This window comes from Thunnus albacares, chromosome 4 (genome assembly GCF_914725855.1).
Source record: "Thunnus albacares chromosome 4, fThuAlb1.1, whole genome shotgun sequence".
In the NCBI taxonomy this organism is placed as follows: Eukaryota; Metazoa; Chordata; class Actinopteri; order Scombriformes; family Scombridae; genus Thunnus; species Thunnus albacares.
In genome coordinates, this window is record NC_058109.1 from 20,953,293 (window position 1) to 20,972,871 (window position 19,579).

The 19,579-nt window shown below is 39.4% G+C and overlaps 1 protein-coding gene across 4 annotated transcripts in view; it reads left to right on the forward strand.

Annotated features, from left to right (window-relative positions):
• The window catches only part of col7a1 (collagen, type VII, alpha 1), a 62,088-nt gene that overhangs the window by 40,135 nt on the left and 2,374 nt on the right, over nucleotides 1-19,579 (forward strand). For 3 of the 4 annotated variants that reach the window (XM_044349687.1, XM_044349689.1, XM_044349688.1), the window contains 33 exons: nucleotides 665-745; nucleotides 866-934; nucleotides 5,260-5,295; nucleotides 5,529-5,588; nucleotides 5,687-5,731; nucleotides 5,828-5,863; nucleotides 6,838-6,873; nucleotides 6,966-7,025; nucleotides 7,124-7,249; nucleotides 7,338-7,409; nucleotides 7,507-7,542; nucleotides 7,631-7,690; nucleotides 7,782-7,826; nucleotides 8,155-8,190; nucleotides 8,342-8,377; nucleotides 8,664-8,720; nucleotides 8,826-8,897; nucleotides 9,425-9,496; nucleotides 9,628-9,663; nucleotides 9,767-9,847; nucleotides 11,579-11,632; nucleotides 11,789-11,842; nucleotides 11,951-12,013; nucleotides 12,104-12,166; nucleotides 12,328-12,444; nucleotides 13,917-13,994; nucleotides 14,491-14,544; nucleotides 14,696-14,744; nucleotides 14,970-14,978; nucleotides 17,066-17,149; nucleotides 17,530-17,655; nucleotides 18,814-18,978; nucleotides 19,354-19,536. In XM_044349687.1, the coding sequence (XP_044205622.1) occupies nucleotides 665-745; nucleotides 866-934; nucleotides 5,260-5,295; nucleotides 5,529-5,588; nucleotides 5,687-5,731; nucleotides 5,828-5,863; nucleotides 6,838-6,873; nucleotides 6,966-7,025; nucleotides 7,124-7,249; nucleotides 7,338-7,409; nucleotides 7,507-7,542; nucleotides 7,631-7,690; nucleotides 7,782-7,826; nucleotides 8,155-8,190; nucleotides 8,342-8,377; nucleotides 8,664-8,720; nucleotides 8,826-8,897; nucleotides 9,425-9,496; nucleotides 9,628-9,663; nucleotides 9,767-9,847; nucleotides 11,579-11,632; nucleotides 11,789-11,842; nucleotides 11,951-12,013; nucleotides 12,104-12,166; nucleotides 12,328-12,444; nucleotides 13,917-13,994; nucleotides 14,491-14,544; nucleotides 14,696-14,744; nucleotides 14,970-14,978; nucleotides 17,066-17,149; nucleotides 17,530-17,655; nucleotides 18,814-18,978; nucleotides 19,354-19,536 (2,251 nt within the window). The remainder of the gene's footprint in view (nucleotides 1-664; nucleotides 746-865; nucleotides 935-5,259; nucleotides 5,296-5,528; nucleotides 5,589-5,686; nucleotides 5,732-5,827; nucleotides 5,864-6,837; nucleotides 6,874-6,965; nucleotides 7,026-7,123; nucleotides 7,250-7,337; nucleotides 7,410-7,506; nucleotides 7,543-7,630; nucleotides 7,691-7,781; nucleotides 7,827-8,154; nucleotides 8,191-8,341; nucleotides 8,378-8,663; nucleotides 8,721-8,825; nucleotides 8,898-9,424; nucleotides 9,497-9,627; nucleotides 9,664-9,766; nucleotides 9,848-11,578; nucleotides 11,633-11,788; nucleotides 11,843-11,950; nucleotides 12,014-12,103; nucleotides 12,167-12,327; nucleotides 12,445-13,916; nucleotides 13,995-14,490; nucleotides 14,545-14,695; nucleotides 14,745-14,969; nucleotides 14,979-17,065; nucleotides 17,150-17,529; nucleotides 17,656-18,813; nucleotides 18,979-19,353; nucleotides 19,537-19,579) is intronic. The other variant, XM_044349690.1, reaches the window with a different exon arrangement.

Sequence of the window (19,579 nt, forward strand, 5' to 3'; positions counted from 1 at the left end):
GGAAACACAGTGAGGAAATATAAAATTGAAGATTTGTTTTGTTTGTTTTGGGCCTGAGGCCTTTCAGTTATAAGTGAAAATGGGAAGGTAATTAAATAATAATGCTAAGAAAAGGTGTACCAAGCGTTCCTTGATAAATGGCTGCTTCAGCTAGGTTTTGTGTTCATAATTTGAAAAAGCAGCCTACAGAATATACAAGTAGTTGTTCCTTCAGCTGAAAAACAACTTTTTTTGGTTGCACTGCCAACCGTAGGATCTCACTATTTTAAAATAAATATATTAAAATAAGAAGTTAAGATTATAATATAGATTATATACATATATATATATATATATATATATATATATATATATATATATATATATATATATATATATATATATATATATACATTTATAGATTATAAAGATTTTATGAGCAAAAAAAATCTGACATCAAACATATAAAACAAAATACATTTCTTTAAGGCTCTATGAAAAAATCTTTTCCTGTTTTTGAGCATTGTGTGAAATCTTGGCTATTCTTGGCTATATAGGTAAACTGTAAAAAGATAGATGCCCAGGTTTTTATACATAACATGCAAACTTCTTAATAAACTCTTTTTTTTTTTTTTTTTTTTTTTTTTTTTTTACAAAAATTACTGCTCTGTGTGCCACTCCTCAGGGTGAAGCAGGTAAACCTGGGGTCCCTGGAAGAGATGGGGTGCCTGGCAAAGAGGGAACACATGGATTATCAGGGAAGCAGGTGTGTGTCTCAGCATGTGCAAGTGTTTGTGCCATGTTGTTGACTGTGTATCTGTAGTGTGCACTGTGCTGTTTTTATCAAGTCCTTCTCAGTGTCATCATTTTGTAATTTGTTCCTCAGGGCATTGCTGGACCTCCGGGCCAGCCGGGCTTAAAGGGGGAGCAGGGAGACAGCGGTCCTCCAGGGAAGGTGAGAACATGCTGTATCTACCATTCAGCCTCTGGCTAAAAGGACAGTCAATGAAATTGGTTTTGCGGTTGCTTTTATTGGGTGTGATCCCAGCTACAGAATGATTTGCTGCCTGAAGTAATAAAAAACATTTCTGTAGTGCTATTATTAGCTTCCCACTGCAAGAGTTTTAATCTGATATATAACACTTGGTGGTCCAGATTCCAAGTCCTCCTTCAGGGGCCATGCTCGGGCTGCTGTTGTTTGTCCACCTGGGGCTGCCTGTGCCCTAAATGGTGCTCCAGATACACCCCCTGCAATTTGTACACTTCTTCAAGTTGGCCAGGAGCACCACTGTTTGTGGGTTATATGCTTCTGCTAGCCGTCACTATAAACTTTGATATTTTAACTCTCATATCTCTGAGTGGTTCTGGGTGTTAAATTGTCTAGGAAATTGTGTTCCACATACCAAATAGTCAAAGACAATCACATACAGTTATGCTAAGATGGAGGTACAGCCGATAACTGTGGACATGCTTGCATTTCTGTCTGAATGACATTTATTCCCTCTGCTTATGTAAACGATGATGTTGGCTATGTACCTCTCCTACGCATACCTGCAAAAATCTGTGGTAAAACAGCTTCCTCTGCTATCAGGGTTTTTGGAAATTAGGCAGTAATGCCAGAATCTTCTTCTGCGTTTGTCTCAGTGGGATTTCTCTGTTATTCAACCGTTATTGATTGACATTCAAAGAGCAAATTCTCAGACCCAGTAAAAGGTGTTTTCACATGTCTGAAACTAAAATATTTAATCATTCTATCCTCAAAGGTCTATTATCTGATGCAGTTCAGTCCTGGAGTTTATTTTGCGGCATAATGGGGGAAAGCCCAGTGGAGGCCTGTAGTGCCTCCCACTCTAAAAATAACAGTCAAGCCAACCATTAATGTGAATTTCAGCTAAATCCTTGCATAAATTTAGGGATAATTGCCTTGTGTTTTCTATTAAAGCATCCCACTAGACTGTGAGTGTGAAAGTGGCAGAAGCTGCTCTGGATAATTTTGTGCCCTGAAATTCATATATATTTTAGAGTGGATAAGATGGAAACAATATCTCTGGCTGGTCAGAATCTCATTTTGCACTCTATGCTTCGATGTAACAAGGACTCTTGAAAGATATAATGTGTTGTGCCAGTTCAAGATGTTGTCTGGTGTAGTCTGTCACAACCAGCACAAAAGAGTTCTACTGTGTATAACAGTATAATCAGTTTGATCTATAAGGTATCTTAGGTCCAAAAGATACTTTGGTAGGCTGTTTACCTGCTTGCGCATTAGGCATCTCCTCCACTTAACCGTGTTTCTCAGTGCTGCTCGGCCTTCTAATGGAAACCACCTTTCCTTTGACACCTGAAAATTATTTCCTGCCTCCTGTGGTGGAAAGTATTTAAGTACATTTACTCAAGTACTGTACTTAAGAACAAGTTTGAGGTACTTGTACTTTACTTAAGTAGTTACATTTTATGCTACTTTATGCTTCCACTCCACTACATTTCAGAGGGAAATATTGTACTCTCTACTATTTGACAGCTTTAGTTACTTTTCAGATGAAGATTTGGATAATATAACAAGCTTTTAAAATACAACACAGTGTTAAAGTTGAACCAGTAGTTTTCAACCTTTTTGGCTTTTGACATCTTATAAAAAGCAGTGTGAAGTGGGAGTCACATTTCAGATGTCTTCGAGTTGTTAACAGCTCCACCAAATAGTGATTTTTCCCTCTCAACTTCTGACATGGTTTCATTTCAATAAATGTTCAGATGATCCAATATTTCACCAAAAATAAAAGATTAGAGAAAAAGTCCAAAAAGTAAAAAAACGATTTGCTTGTTTGTTTTTTCTTCTTTCCTCTCCCATTAATCATCTCACGACCCCTCAGATTTATCTGGTGACCCTTTGGAGGGGCCTGACCCCTAGGTTGGGAACCACTGGACTAAACTAGCTAACTGTATATGAAGTAGTTCAAACCAGCTCCACCTCCAGCAGCTACAACAGTAACATGCTGCTTACACACTGATGCTTCAGTATTAATAATCTAATGATGTCATATATAATAATATATCAGTCATTGGGACAAAACAACTACTTTTATTGCAATACTTTAACTACATCCAGCTGATAATACTTTTACTTAAGTAGGATTTTTCATGCGGGACTTTTACTAGAGTATTTTTACATTGCTGTATTGGTACTTTTACTGAAATAAAGGATCTGAGTACTTCTTCTCCCACTGCCTACCTACAGATGTCTGTATTTGAATGACTGCAGACATCTGTTACAAGAGATTGGCTTGGCCTGACCAAGCCTGTGCCAATTCTGTCAATGAGGATCTCAATTAAGCCTAATTTGAGCTCAGTGAGAGTAAAAATGACAGAGAAGGTCATAAACATGTATAACTTTCTCTTTGCAGGGCTCGTCACTTTCATATCACATCAACTTTTTCATTTATAACACCACAACACTGAGTACTGTATCTACTGATATCAACACCAGTCTGATTCTTTTTATGACATAAACTTGTATTAAAGTGGTAGTAAAGTATCATCAATCCATTCATGTGCAACTTTCTGGCACATGACAAGCACTTTTATCAAATTTTCTAGGCATTTATCTCCTTTATTATCTCCAACGCTGGTGCAACAGATTTCCCTTTGTGTGAGCCACGAGCCATCAAACTTTTAAGCCTGGAATGCTGCTCTTTGCAATGCTAAATTTCAGTTTATTGAGTTTGCTGCCAGACTTCATAATGTCAAGTATTAGCACATAATAGGTGTTTACTCACAACTACTGTTTTCTGAGCCTTTCAATAAGAATTCAGTGACTTGCGTGTACAGAAGATGAACAGCTGTTTCAGTGATAAGATGTCAGTTTGGCAGCATGTAGGAAGGCTCAAGCTGTTCAGTTACGCATTCAAAGCACACGTCATTCAACCATGAGAAGGGGTCAGTCATCCACAACAAAAAAAACATCCAACAGTTTTCCCTGCTATTATCAGCTTTGCTTTGTTGCCATCTGTCTTGTCTTTGTTGCTCCAACCCACTTTTCTACTTTTCTCTCGTTGCTTGTGAAACTCTCATGTGACATGATGCTGCCTTTCTTAATGGCAGGTTGCACAAAATGTTGCTTTACAAGTATTCACATTATGTTTTAGGGAATATTTTTTATAGTTAATATCAGATTGTAACTTATCTTTGTTTGTTAATATCTAATTCAGTGTTTTTGGCTACTATTGGACAAATACTGATGCTGATATTGTTCACCACCAAAGTAGTGAACAGAGCATATTGTCATGAATTTTCTCTCATCATATCCTGCCTGTGTTTTTAAACTCATCCTTGCCTGGAGCTTCTAGTTGCCAGTGTTGTAGTCTTTTTTCCGCTAGTGAAAGGTGTGTGGATAAAAAGACACAAAGTTGGAGCTTGCTTATCAGGCACTCAGTACTCCTGCTGTTTGTAATGTTGACACAAATCGAGACAAGTGTCTCGAACAGCGACAGCCTCAGGATCAGCACCTTGGACAGAGCCACTGTGACACTGTCAATGAGTTCACCAGTTTGATAAATAACCAGGCAACACTTGTCCATCTGCTCAGCAGCTACACCATTTGTTCTCACACACACACACAAACACACATACTCACACACACAAACAAAGATTAAGTGCAATCACATTTTCCAGCATCACAGATGTAACGGACTTTTATAACGAACGTATTAAAACTTTATAATACAGCTGCAAGCAGTTTTTGGTGTTCACCCTATAGAGTCCAAGAGTCATTTTGCATCATTCATCCCTTTTTGCCCAAGAAAAGAAAACTTTTCTGGAAGTTGTCATTCTGTCACCAAAAAAGATCTCGCACTGGATCACAAAACTCCTGAGCAACAATATCAAGAGTATAGCAGATTGTTCCTTGAATCACAGCCTAACGTTTTTTTCAAATATTGTCAAGTACAATTGAATAGACATATTATGAACACTATACTTGCATCTTTTAAACAAGTCATTGTAAGACATTGCCTACTCCCGAGTTGAAAAAGGAAAGAAAAGCTTCAGTGTTCAAACACTTTCACTCCGGTCAAGTGCGATGGTGAAACGATGGGAGTTGCGCATTTGTTGAATGTCCTTGCTGAAGATGTTAAGGCTCTTAATCTCTGAGAGAGGGAAAAGCTAATGATTGGGCTGATATGACGCTTGATGAATGCCAAGGCTTTTACGTCTTTTCTTGAAAAAGGACTTATACTATGCTGCACAGGTAATAACTATTATTTTCTGCATTTTTCTGCTCTCTCACAGGCTGTCGCTGGACCTCCTGGACCCAAAGGAGAGAGGGTGAGTCACTGTTATTGTCAATAACATGGAAAGAGCTAGATGAACTTTTTTTCCATTTTAGCTGACTTACTTCCGCCTAGCAAGTTACATACTGAATACAGATGCACACTATATTCAATTAATGCAGCTTAGTTCAGAAATGAAAGACTTAAAATTATACAGGATGAAGCAGAACAGAGAAGCTAGATGTTACAGCAGAGATGACAGTATTTTCCTGGTTATGATTGATTCAGGGTCTTCCCGGTCAAACACTGCCAGGCATAGCAGGCGAGAGAGGTCCACCTGGCGAAAAGGTGAGTCAGACCAAACCTGCTCTCAGTCAGTGACGAAAGACACTGTGAAAATGTTAACTGCTTTTTCATGAAACCTTTTGGTCACTGCTGTCATTCAGGGTGTCAGGGGAGACAAAGGTGCTGCTGGCAACAAAGGAGAAAGAGTGAGTATGATTTTCCTGCAAAGCTACATGTATGTTAACATTATAAGATGCTCACCTAGCTAACAGCAGTCATCTTTACATCTGTTGTCATATTAGGCAGTGGATGGTGAACCAGGAGAGCCTGGAGAAGATGTGAGTAACCAGTTTCCTCTGGCTGTTTGTGGTCTGGATGTAGACTGTGATGTTTGGTTTTAAATGGACTCTCACACTGCATGCAGTTTTGTTGTGTGTCTTCATATTGTTACAGAATAGGAAATACTTTTATCTATTAATAAAGGTTTAATGTAACCATTACAGTACAATTAGCACTGTGTAATATAAGATAAAATCTAGTGTAGATTTAACGGTTGATATAAACAAACATGTGATTTATTTTGCTTGTCTTTGCACACACGTGGGTGGAAACTATTATTGGTGATAATGCCGTATGTGTTTTTCTATTTACTGTGAGTACCTGGTTTCTTTCAGGTTTTCATGAATCTGATGTAGCATTAAATCAAATGCGTTACAATTGACAGTTTGCATTTAACATCTTTAATAAATATTATTGTGTGGGTTCAGTATGAAATTGCGGCCAAAAAATTGCAGATTTTTTCACGGCAAAGATGCAAAGAGTAACCACTCAAATTCAACATTGTAGTGTCAAGGTTTTTCTTATGCATTGTGCTGTAATATATGATAATACAGGTTCATGCCTTTAGATACCAAACAAAATTCTTTTTGTGGGACTTGAAGCTTATTTACCTCAAAACCAGTCCAAACCTTGAATCTTACCTTATCAGCCATTTTTCGATTGCTGTGTGATGAAAGTCTCTCGACCTTCTATCTAAAAGCGTCAACTGTAATTGAGCCCATTCTCCTCTGATACTCGAGGTTTTGATTATTTGTCGTCCTTGAGGTTAACGAGGCATGTTAACTGTAATGACAACCAAGCCGCTGACAGTGCACACCAATACTGATGGAACGCGTCCTCACCGGCATGATAATGAGTGCCAAACTTATATTTTAGGGGCAGGAAAAATTGTAGCTGAGCAAAGCAACTTTTTTTTAAATTGCAAAATTCACACACATTTTTTCTTACATATCCTCATTTGTTTCTCACACAGGGGGCACAGGGACCTCCTGGGCCAAAAGGAGATAAGGTGAGCTTGTTCGTCATGTCTGTTCTTAATTTTTCTGCAGCTCTAAATCCAACCAAATCCATGTGACAGTTGTGACAAAATTTGCGTTCCAGGGAGAAAAGGGCATAGGACTTGCAGGTCCTCCTGGTCGGGATGGGCCTCAGGGTTTAAAGGTGAGTAATTGGATGATCTGTGGTTTTACCTCTCTGATCAGATAGTGTGGTATATCAGACATGCCACAGATCAAAATCTAACTATGACTTCCTTTCAGGGAGATCCAGGCCATCCTGGGCCAGCTGGTCCCCCTGGGCCACAGGGGAAGTCAGGTGTCACTGGACCGGCTGGTCTGAGAGGAGAAATTGGACAACTAGGACCTCCTGGACCACCGGGGGAGAAGGTCAGTGGAGCCTCTGGTTACACAACACTGCATGCTTTTAGTCTGAATCTCTGTGGTATGATGTTCAACTGATGAGGTCTCATTTCAGGGTCCCCCAGGCTTTCCAGGCCGGGCAGGAAATGTAGGAGCTCCTGGTCCTGCTGGACCTCCTGGACAGCCAGTAAGTTTAGACTCTGTTTTTATTACACTGTGATTGGTTCAGCTAAGAGCCACAATATTTAGTTTGTGTTTTATATGAACAATAACTTGTTTTCTAGGGCTCTCCTGGTACCAACGGGGTCAGAGGAGACAAGGTCACTATCCACACCAACACCTATTTCTGTCAATCTTCTTACATGCTGATGGCTTTTATAAAAGCATGCATATGATTTCTTTGGGCAGGGGGAGGTTGGAGTTGGAGTCCCAGGTCCCAGAGGAGAGAGAGGAGATCCGGGATCCAGGGTAAGACCTCGTCTACACATCCACCTTAATATAAATCTGCCACTGGATGATAGTTGCAAAGTAACACAGGTGTTTGTTTGTCATGTCTTAGGGCGAGGAGGGTCGTACTGGCTTGGATGGGGAGAGAGGACTGACAGTAAGTGTATCAAGTGTTTCCTTTTTTATTCATCACTCAGGAACACTGTTGCAGAGCTTCTTCACCAAAGCCTTCAAGATCCCTTAATGGGTTTTTTTCTATGGAAGAATGAAGGGGAAAAATCTTTATTTTTTTATGTATTATAAAAATCAACCTGTGCTCACTGATTAATCAAAAAGTATACCCTCAGGAGTCAGAACATTATTGTGATTTCAGTTCTTTTGAGCAGAACTTGAGGCCTAGGGTCAGAAACATGGTCGTTTTTCATTTCGGAGCTAAATACACAATGTGTGTGTGTGTGTGTGTGTGTGTGCTTCTTGTCCATCAGGGTCCCCCAGGGATTCGTGGTATTCGGGGAGAGAAGGTGAATACTACCAGTCCTTTTCCCATTTTAATGTCATTATGCTAGCTGTGTCCCCTGAGCATTTTGCTCATATAAAGCAGTGAATTAAATTGACATGCCCGAATGAAATGTTATGCTCTCTCTCTCTCTTTTTTTTTTTTTTTTTTGTCAGGGAGACATCGGGCTGCAAGGTGACAAAGGAGAGAAGGTGTGTGCATTTTAACATCTAATAAGCTCCGCTACTACTGCATTTGTAAAGACGACGTTGACACAAAGTGATTTTGGAAAATGGAGGAAGAGGAAAATACAACATATTGTGACAACAGTCGCTGTTTTGGTTTATTCTGTTGAGAGCAAGAGGGATTTATTAATACACAGAATGTTAAAGTGTTGTGAAACTACTAGTGACAGCTTCAAGATAAGTACAGTATGATGTCTTGATGTTTTGGCTTTGGGGTCAAACCAGATGTTTACAGCTGTACTGTCACTCACAGGGGGACACTTTGCTGGTGGGAGGACCTCCTGGAGAAAAGGGCAACAAAGGAGAACAAGTCAGTGAATGCCTCTGTTCGTCAAAGTGAAATATTCACATCTGTTCTAACAATACAAGGTATTTGAGTTTGCTTATGGTGGATGTTGCTATCATTTTGTTGTAGGGTGACAGAGGGCCCAAAGGTGTGCAGGGAGAAAAAGGGGTGAAGGGTCAAGAGGGTCCCGCAGGGGAGCAGGTAAATGTGTTTATGTTATAATTTTAGGGCTGCAATTAAAACATATTATTGTTTCATCTGCTGAATAATTTTTTGATTAACTGATAAATAATTGGTCTATAAAATTTCAGGAAATAGTGAAGAATGCCATCAATTTAAAGTTATATTCAACATAAAAAGCCACAGAATTTGTTGCATTTGCTACACTAAAACCAGCAAATGTTTGGCATTTTTCTTTGATAATGACTAAAACAATTATTGGATTATCAAAATTGATTAATTTTCTATCAAACGACTAATTGCCAAAAGTATTTAATTATCGTTGGATAATATAAAATCATTATAACAATTTGGATCTGATGGCCAAGCAGGCTGAAGCATTGATTGGTTATTTAGCTCAAAAGTGAATCACTTAACTGTAATGCAACCAGGAAAAGATGACATTCAAGCAACATTGTGACATTGCAGTAACCAAACCCCGAGATGAAATGTCACTGTATTGATGTCACAAATGATCAATATCCATTATATCTCCTGGCTCTCATCAGGGTCTGAGGGGAGAGCCAGGAGAAAGAGGATCCACTGGATTCCCCGGTGCCCGTGGCCCTGGCGGACAGAAGGCAAGTGACGCTGTGCATGAATGATCATCGTAATTAAATCAGTATCATAATTTATAGGAAAGCCAGTCAGTAGTCAGTGCAGGCAATAATCTTACTGCTCTAATTACTGTAATTTTGTCTTCTCTATGCAGGGAGAAGCAGGCCAACCTGGAGTACCTGGTGAATCGGTCTGTGTTTTCTTCCATCCAAATACAGAGTCTTCATGCTCCTGTGTGTGATATTCTCTCTTTAGTGGACAGAACAAGGGCTGATTTCTGTTTTTTCTACCAGGGTTTACCAGGAAAAGATGGGATGCCCGGGCATCAGGGGGCCAAGGGAGAGACTGGTATTGTAGGAATGAGAGGAATCAAGGTATTCTGAGTGTGTGTGTGTGTGTGTGTTGGGGGGGTAGGGGGTGTGCATGAGACACGGTGTTTGCTCATTCTGTGTGGTTTCAACCTTGAAGCATCTTTCAGGGGTGGGTGATGATGGTCACAACTCGATAATAGCATGAAATTTATATAATAGCTGCTTTCATCCTAACATTATGATGATAAATACATGAAACGAGGGGCTTTGCTTTGCCTAATGATCAGAGTGAATTTACATTTGTTTCAGGCTACATTATTATTATTATTATCATCTTTATTTAATCAGGTAGCCTCATTAAGATCAAGATTTCTTTTGCAAAACAGACCTAAGAAGAGCAGAAGAAAATAAGTACAAACAGAAGACACACAACAAATTTAACCAGCCATACAAATAGCTTCAGAAACAATTACAGGCATTTCTAAAAAGGTCAATAAGTTAGTTAGTTTAGTTAAGTTAAGTTTAAAATCACTCAGTTGGATGAGACATTCATGTTTTAAAATTCATTTTACTGTAGTTGGTGCAAAGCACTGAGTACAGTACAAGTTCAGTATTTACTTGTGGGGTATCAAAAGTCAGCCAGTCATGGGAGCTGGTCTGATGAACAGTAGTTTTAAATTTAAGAAGAAATGGGATATACTGAGGCAACTTTAGTAGGAGACATTTATAAACAAAAAGATTGTGTGTACAAGCCTGCTTTTTCATATTGTACACAGTGAATAGTAGAATATTTATCTCCTGTAATGAAATGCAGGGCACAGTGTCAAACTAGACAGAGACAAACATGATGTGTGATAGAGCAATATTTTTTTCAGTTCTCAAAGCAAAACATGCTTTATTACAATATATATAGTGCACTGTCTTTAGTCTGTGTCAATTGCTACCACTAGTACATTGTAGGGCTGCAACTAATGATTATTTTCATTGATTTCGTTGATTAAACTGTGGATTATTTTTTGTTTAATCGCTTGATCGTTTTGTCTATGAAATATCAAAAAATAGTGTTTTAATTTCCAGGTGATGTCCTCAAATGTCTTGTTTTGTCCAACCATCAGTCCAAAATCCAAAAATATGTTTACTATCATTTATGACAAAAAATTCTTAACATTTTAGAAGCCTCAAACCAGCTTAAAATGACTAAAATGATTATTGGATTATCAAAATAGTTGCTGATTAATTTTCTGCCAATTAACTAATTGATTAATCGACTAATCGTTGCAGTTCTAGTCATTGTTTGTATGGATACTGCTCAGACTCTTACTGTAAATCCGTAATTAAGTTTTAGGAATTTCCAGAAATCTTAGCAATCTAAAATAAAAAGAAAAGGTTGTAAATGTCCTGTATGTCCAAGTTCACTTGTGTGCTTTTTGAGGTAAGACCAGTGTGCTATCAGAAAACATGCATGTGGATTTAGAATAGCTGGGCCACTCAGAGTCCTCTGCAGCTGTATTGGCACTTATCTTGCTTTTACTTGTAATTATTGTCTGAAAACCTATTATCAGCAAAATGACGGCATCCAGTTTTGCGTCATATCCGTTTGTTGTTTGGAACTTGCAGCTCAAAGTGCTGCATATTGTTCACTATGTGCGTAAGTGCTTCAGTCTGAGTGGCAGGTGAGAGGACTGTCCATCTGTGGATTGGCTCTCTGTCATGCTGGTTTGGTGCATTTTGTCCCTTTGTGACTCACAAGCCTCTTCATATGTTTCTGCCAATGATTCACGTTCATGTTTCCAGGGTGACCGAGGACTTAAGGGCGCTTGTGGAGACAAAGGACCCAAAGGAGACAAGGTGAGATGGCTAGACAGACAGAGAAATGGGTAGGAGGAAGAGGAGACAACTCATTGTTGTCATTAATATGTTGAACTTAAATGAGCCAAATGATTCACATATCAGTCAGTATGGTAAGCAACTGAAAATTAAATGAATGTGTGTATTTGTGATCAGGGGGATGCTGGAATTCATGGGCGATCAGGCCTACCAGGAAGAAAAGGTGAACAGGTATGACTAATATCTCTGGCACAAACACCATATCATATATTGTACAATATGCCTCTGTGTACCTCTGTATGAGTCAGTGTCACCAAGCATGCTCTCTGTGTTTCCCAGGGTGACATCGGACCTTTAGGGGTCCCCGGGGCCCCAGGAAAAGAGGGACTAGTCGGTCCAAAGGTATTTGCCGTGTTGCAATTACACAAACTTTACTTTGTACAGAAAGCGTTTCCAAATCTGAAATCAAAGTGATTTTCTTTGTCTATGTAGGGTGACCGTGGTTTCGATGGGGTTGCAGGACCCAAAGGAACTCAGGGAGAGAAAGGTGAAAGGGTGAGTTTCTAACTTCTACTTCTCTTATAGTCCTAAAAGTAACCTTATGATAATCAATATCTTCATATTCTTCATGTGCTCTCAAATACGCAGCATCACATGTCCTCACAACTAAAATAGGCCTTGAAACACACAATTAACTGTCTCTGTGCTTCATGTAGGGTCCGCCTGGTGTACCCGGCCCTACAGGTCCTAGAGGAGTGGATGGAGCCCCCGGCCTGACTGGCCCTCAGGGACCGGCTGGTGCTAGAGGCCCCGAGGGGCTCCAGGGACAGAAGGTGGCCATTCCTACTAATTCTACACTCACATGTTATATTGAAAGAGGCAGAGGTCTGGTGAAAAGAAGATAAAATAGGATAAAATGAAACTTCATTGATGAATGATGATGATGAATCATGCACAGGTGTGATGGTGATCTAGCAAATAAAAATACTGTATAATGGAAGCAAGAATAGACAAAAGCACAATTTACATCACTAAGTAAGTGCACAAAATAGTAGCAGTCAGAAGTGTCTCTGAGCAGTGTAGTAGAGTGGCAGCAAAGCAAAAAGTTTTTGACAGTTGTGATATAAAAAGTATGATGCAAGACTGTCTTTTTCTATTACTGTTCTTGCACACATACGCCTCGTCCTCTTTGTTCACCTGACTGTTAGTTTTCTTTGATTTCTGTGTATTTCTTCATGATGATTGACAGTTTCATGAGCCCTGCTTTGACTGGCTCGTCTGCTCCGTCATCAAGTAAATAAAGAAAGCCAGCTAGTGACAGCAGAGAAGGGCCATTTCGAGTCTCTCTTGTAGATGCACCTTTTTTAAAGCAAGACACTTTCTTGATTCAACCTAGTTGCATAATTTTCCAAAAACAGTATTACCTTTTAGTGTTGCCTGAAAGGATACTATACATCAGTGGTTCTCAAACTTTTTCATGTCAAGGAACCCTAAACTGACACAAATTAGACCACGGACCCCCATTTGATAAGATTTTGTCGCAGGGTCCCCCATCTGATAAGACTTTTGCTTTTAGATGTTTTATTACAGAAAGTGTATGAAACCCATGACCAAAATAGTCATACATTCTGTCATTTTGTTACTTATGGATGGAATTATAATGAAAATAAATTATTCCCCTTTTTGCTAGGGACCCCCTGGAACCTCCTTAAGGATCCTCAGACCCCACTTTGAGAACCACTACCATATATCATATACAATATATTAGAGGAATACAGTATAAGAATATAAAAGAAAATGTGAAATTACTGCATACAGGCTGTGCAAATATACAGCACATTTGTATTCTAATTATCAGTTTATTTTTGGAGATGTGCATTGTAAAAAATTGTTATCACATACATTCATTTATTCATGCAAATAACTTATTATAAGAGCCTAATTATATCAGGTGTGATGCCATATGTACCAAAACTGCAATATGCACGATAATATGTAGGTAACTAAGTAAGGTACATTATCTATGCTCTGCATCACAATGAAATCACTTGTGGATACTGTATCCATGGAAGGAAGCATCATACATATATAATAGAAAAGATACCAATATGACATAAACTATTAACCTTCTATATTTTCACTGAAACTGTGGAGACAAATAGATTATGTATGCAGATGCAGTGGAATGTGACTGTTGTGTGAAAACTTTATAAAATCTTTTTTTAAACTTTCCTTATTTTTTAAGTTTGATGCATCTGTCTACTGTAGATATGTTGCATGCTGTAATGTTTTGCCTGTGTGTTAGGGAGAGAGAGGGCCGATTGGTCCCGCCATGATCGGTCCACGCGGTATCCCAGGGATCCCGGGAGAGCGGGGGCAGCCGGTTAGTTTCACACTTGTCTCCTTCTGTCTCTTCGATGTTTTCTTGGCAACCATCTTTGATAGGAAACTACTTGCTGAGGTCATCTAAAAAATTCCTACCATCATACAGAACTGAATTACTCGTTGGTGCCAAATGCATAAAAATGTTTCAAGGTGGCATAATTCTCTTGCTGCTGTGAGCAGCTTTGACAGTTAAATGTGTATGGAGCAAAAACTGGTTACTTAAAATGACAACCAGATATTATTTCATCTTTATTTTATTTTTTGGTGAGGACATCATAGAGGTCTCATGCAAGGACACACAGAATGTCAAGATTGAAAAACCCAGTCTATTTAATATTGTTGCATATTATTATATAAGTCACTATTGCTAATTTAAACTCTCACTTTGACTTTGCATTTAGTTCATGTGCTGCACCTGGTCTCAATCTAATGAATTAATATGCTGCAAGCCTCTCAGTGGGTTGTGTGTATCCTAATACCTGTTCATGTTGCAGGGAGAGATGGGCCCAGATGGAGGCAAGGGAGACAGAGGAGAGCCAGGCATGACGGTCAGTGCTTGATCCTTACCGCAGGGCTCAATCTGAAGATGCCGACACCAAGCACCAAAGCACTGACACACACATACTATACACAAAGTTGATACTGTTGTCTTGTTTGTAAGTGCATTTTGCTTTGTTCTCTTCTTCATTATGAATTCAGGAGGATGAGATCAGAGATTACGTTCGCACAGAGATGAGTCAGCACTGTGGTGAGTCTTTTCATGCAGCTTGCATCCCTAATTTAGAACTGTAGTGTCCCCAAGTTGAACTTCAGATGGTAATCACAGTATATGAGTCTCAGCTTCGGCCAAACTCTATGACAGTATGGCAAAAAAGGACTTATAGAGAACTACAGTGATGCCTTGACTCTTTAAACTGACCTTTATTATTCCCTCTCTTTCTGCTTCCTTCCTGTCCATCTGTCTGATCCTCAGCGTGTGGAGGTGAGTGAGCCGTTCGACTGCAGCAGAAGAGAGAAGGGGTTGACAGAAGGGCTGTGATTTAGCATGAGTCACAGCGGTGTACTATACTGCATATGCTGTTGTAGAGTCTTTAGTAACAGCAGGCAGTCTCATATATTATATATTGCTAAAAAGCTGGAGTGCATTTGCCCTTCATTAGCGTTTGTGTGCAGCTTAAATAAATGAAATGCATGATCATTTAAACTCATGCACACAAACAAATATACTCTCAGCCCCTTTTGTTGGCATTTGTTTGAGCAGGTTCCATATAAGATAAATCTTTAATTATCTTTATATAATTTTAAATGGATTTTATTGAGATTTTAATTTATTTAGATTGATACATGTATTTGCCTAGATGCAATGTTCTGACAAAAGGCTATAATCTTTTACTATATTGCATGTTATATGAAAATGCTAGACTTACCATCATCCTTAATCCAGTCATTACATGCAATTTAAACGAAATTATGTGAAATATATTAAAGTAAATTTATGGGTACAATATGAATGAAAACCTCAAAATGATCCACTTTTCCAGAAGTGTAACTAGTGTGTTTGTTGTTGAAGCTGTTAATCAATGCAAGACTTCATCCGTGTTGTGAGGCAGCAGTTGCAGCATGAGATAAGTGATGGTGAGGCAAGCTTTTAATAACCTACAGGGTTGCTGCACACTTTTTGAAATCAAATTAAATGCTTTTTAAGACCTCGGCAGACAAATTTAATACCCTTTCCACGGCAAAATGAATGTATATTAGGGCTAAGCTTTATGTTTGAAATCAACTTGACAATATTAGTAGGGATATTTTTCTGGATATTTTTGTATCTCCATATAACAATCAAATGTAAAATCTCATAAAGTAATCAAATTAATGGCAAATGCAATGAACTGTGTCCCATTGTTACACTTTACATTAGATAAAACTCTCACACCCATAGAGTAGGCTATAGTTATTCTCCACTTTAAGACACAAACACTTTACAGTATATCTATCTTTCTTCTACTTTAACAGTCCATAAATCTGTAAACACCTGCTAAGCAGTCACAAAATTAAAAGCCCGCTCCTCTCCTTCACGTTGGCCGCTGCAGCTCCACACTAAAAACATTATTATCAAGATTCTAGCAACTATCAGAAATGACAGAGGACTTTGTGTCTTCTCTGAACCCCCATGGCTAACTGCCTTTAGCTTAGCATCATCTGTACTGTGTTGTGTACTTTTTTAATCCTGTTACCTTCATGAGAGCAGGTGGCCTGTGGAGAAACAATCAAAACATTACAAGAAGAAGAAAGAGCTGGACTGAATCGTGATCAAAAACCAAACCACATTGAAATGAGTGAATCCTGCAACTAGGCATCACCTCAAGACTTTCTGAGACATTTTATGACCTTAAATTCTGAAAATCTAATTTAAGACTTTTTAAAGGATCTACAGGAATCCAATAATAAATATGAAACACTGCTGAATATGAGGCCAAAACAAACATTTTATTCATGTTCAATTTATTTATTATCACATAAAAAGTGATGATGTGGTTAATAATGTATAAGACAGTAATGGTTGGAGACTCCAGTCTCCAGTCAAATCTGCTCCGATTTGACTTGGACTCAAGTCAGAAAATGTTTGACTTGAGTGCGACACAAGTCCCCGTAGAAGTGACTTGAGTCCTCAAAGGATTACAACCAGTTTTTGGAAGATTGTTTCATTGGTCAACTAACTAACTAACAACATCATCCATATGTACATAGAGCACTGAAACAAACCCTATTTCAGGGACACATTTGGGTGTCTGTTAAAATGTTGACCAGTCTTGCAAAAACATAGTAAATCCTTTTAGCTGGTGTGTATGTTGGAAGGGTGGAATGATTATTTGTGGTTTGTTGGGGTTGTTGGTTCATGTGTCTAAATGTTTTACTACCAGAATGTTTGTCCTTCTTTTTTTGTCATTATTTTGCCTTTCTGGTCCCTTTTCTCCTTAACACTTACCTGCTCCCTCTTGCTTCCTGAATCCTGCCTCTGTTCCCTCGGTGTCCCTGTTTGCTGCTCCTTGTCCTATCTGGCTCTCTCAGGTTCAGGCCCAGTCAGTCGGTCCCAGCCCGTGGTCAGGGCTCGGCCTGCACCAGAGCCGGAACTGGTCGTGAAGGGTGAGAAGGGTGAGTGTGTCGCTCTGCTTGTTGGCCTCGCTCTGTTTTGTCTGTCTGTGTGTCTGTCCCCAACAAAGAGGTTGAACTTGCTGGTGCTACGCCTGGAGACCTCTGAATACTGGGTGGTTTTCTCATTAAGAAAACAGAGGACTCCATTTGTGCTTAATGTCCCACTGACACACAATATATTTAATGTCTCTGTTTATATCCGAGATAAATACAAATATGAAGGTATAGGATTTATACAACTAACTTTGTATAAATCCTTCGCTTCTTGTGTTGAGTTAATATGTTCTTGAGCTTTCCCCCCACCTGAAGCTTGGAGTTTGATAGATTGAAGTGAAAAGGGAGGGACATCTGACCTGCACCTGCACCGGTTCTTCTTTCAGGCCGTGAGCTGCGTGTGGTGGTGAACACCCACGACCCGGACTATGAGCACATCTACTCCATTGAGGCCTACGACGACCCCAATGAGGAGCTGCTCTACTTCACTCCCTCTTCCAACCAGAGTGATGGTACTGTGTTTCATCATGTGTCCAACTCACTTCTGAATAGAGTCCATAACGTAGCATGCTCTCACACACCGAGCACCTTCTTAGCCAGCCTGGTCTCACAAATGTTTGCGAAATGAACACACTGTTATAGATATCTGTATGTTTTTTTGGCTTGAAAGTCAAAGAAATATGCTCTCTCAAAACAGACCAAATCAAACAACATGTGTTGAATGCCTTTTGATTTTTGGAAGAATTTGAAACCTGCATTCACATGTACGTTTGTTTGCTAGCAGTCTTTTTTGTCCTTGCCTTTTTTGGCACATTGCTACTCTTTTTTTGGCCCATTACAGCCACCAATCGTCTTTCCCGTGTGCATGCATGTGCATCCTTGTGCACGTACAAACCAATACACGATACAGTACAAACAAAACCAGATATAGATCTCAGCTCAAGCAACATTTTTTTCCAATTTTCTCTCTTTTTTTTATTTAAAAGCTGACAATATGGGGAGAGAGGGGGGGGTGGTGCAACAAAGGTCCTTCGCCGAAATCACATTGTGGACATTGTGGACTGTGACTATACCCTTACTCTAACCTTAAAGGCAAATTCCAACATGTGTCAATCTGCATATTTGTGTCCATATTGACCTACTATGCCTATGCTGTTTATAAATCTCTACAATGGAAGGGGTGAGTGAATAAAATATTATCATGGCCAAAAGTGATAAGGGACAAAAATACAAAAATATGACCTAGCAATGACCCTGACATTAACTAAATGTGTTTACATGCTACAAACGTATCTGTTCCATGTGATAAACAGAAGACAGCGTGTCAAATTTGCACTCGTACCATAATTCGGTTTATTCAATCGGCACATAATCCACTTTGTGCTGGAGAAGCGTGTCTCATATTATGTGTCTGCATTTCACTTTGTGCTCATTTTTCACAACATTGTGAGACTGCTGGCCCGGCATATTTCTGACACAGCCTGCGATAAGCGCACACCATCTACCATCTAAGTCTGTGACCTCTCATGTTGATAGTTTTAGATTGTTGATCTTTACCCCGTTATCACATTAATATCTTTTTGTCTTTTTTTTCTATTTCCACTGAATGTGTCTATGCTATGTTTGGTGTGTGTGTGTGTATGTGTGTGTGTGTGTGTGTGTGTTGACAGGTGAGGCTGTCAGAGATGAATCAGTCAAAGTTAAACCAAACAAATCAGCCAGTGCTGACGTTCAGAAAGCAGCATCAGTTGTTGGTCAGAAAGCAGCCAAAGTTACACCTCTGAAGGCAGTCAAGTCCAGATCAGTCAGGTTCAAGAGGACAGTCAAAGGGGAAGGTAAACCAGCTTATGTACTTGGGATTCATTAAGGGTTAATTCTGCCCTCCTGCCTGGTGTCTGGCCCTCTCTGCATGTCTCAGGCTGTATTGGCTGTTTTGCTGTTGATTTAAAGGCATACAAGCATCCAGTAAGATATCAGTGCTAGTATGTTGGCCTACTTTGCATCTAAAAATGTAAAATTATTGAAATAAACAGGTTGGTTTGATGAGTATTGATGTCATAGTGCTTGTTTTACTTGTTTTTATTTTATTGCTGCTCTGCTTCTTTTTGCTTGGCTTGTCTCTTTCTTGTTATGTGTCCTATGTGTCTATGTGTGCACTCTTTTCATGCATGTGTGTGTGTGCGTGTGTGTGTGTGTGTGTGTTTTTGCAGCTCCAGCAGACCTGTGTCTGCTGCCAATGGAGGAGGGGAGCTGTGGGCGATACACTCTGCGCTGGTACTTTAACAGTCAGGTTCAGGCCTGCAGGCCTTTCATCTACAGCGGCTGTGAAGGAAACGACAACCGCTTCCTCCACCTGGAGGAGTGTGAGGAGGTCTGCCTTGGGGAGGCCAAAGGTAGACACACACACACAAACACACATATACACAACTATTTGTC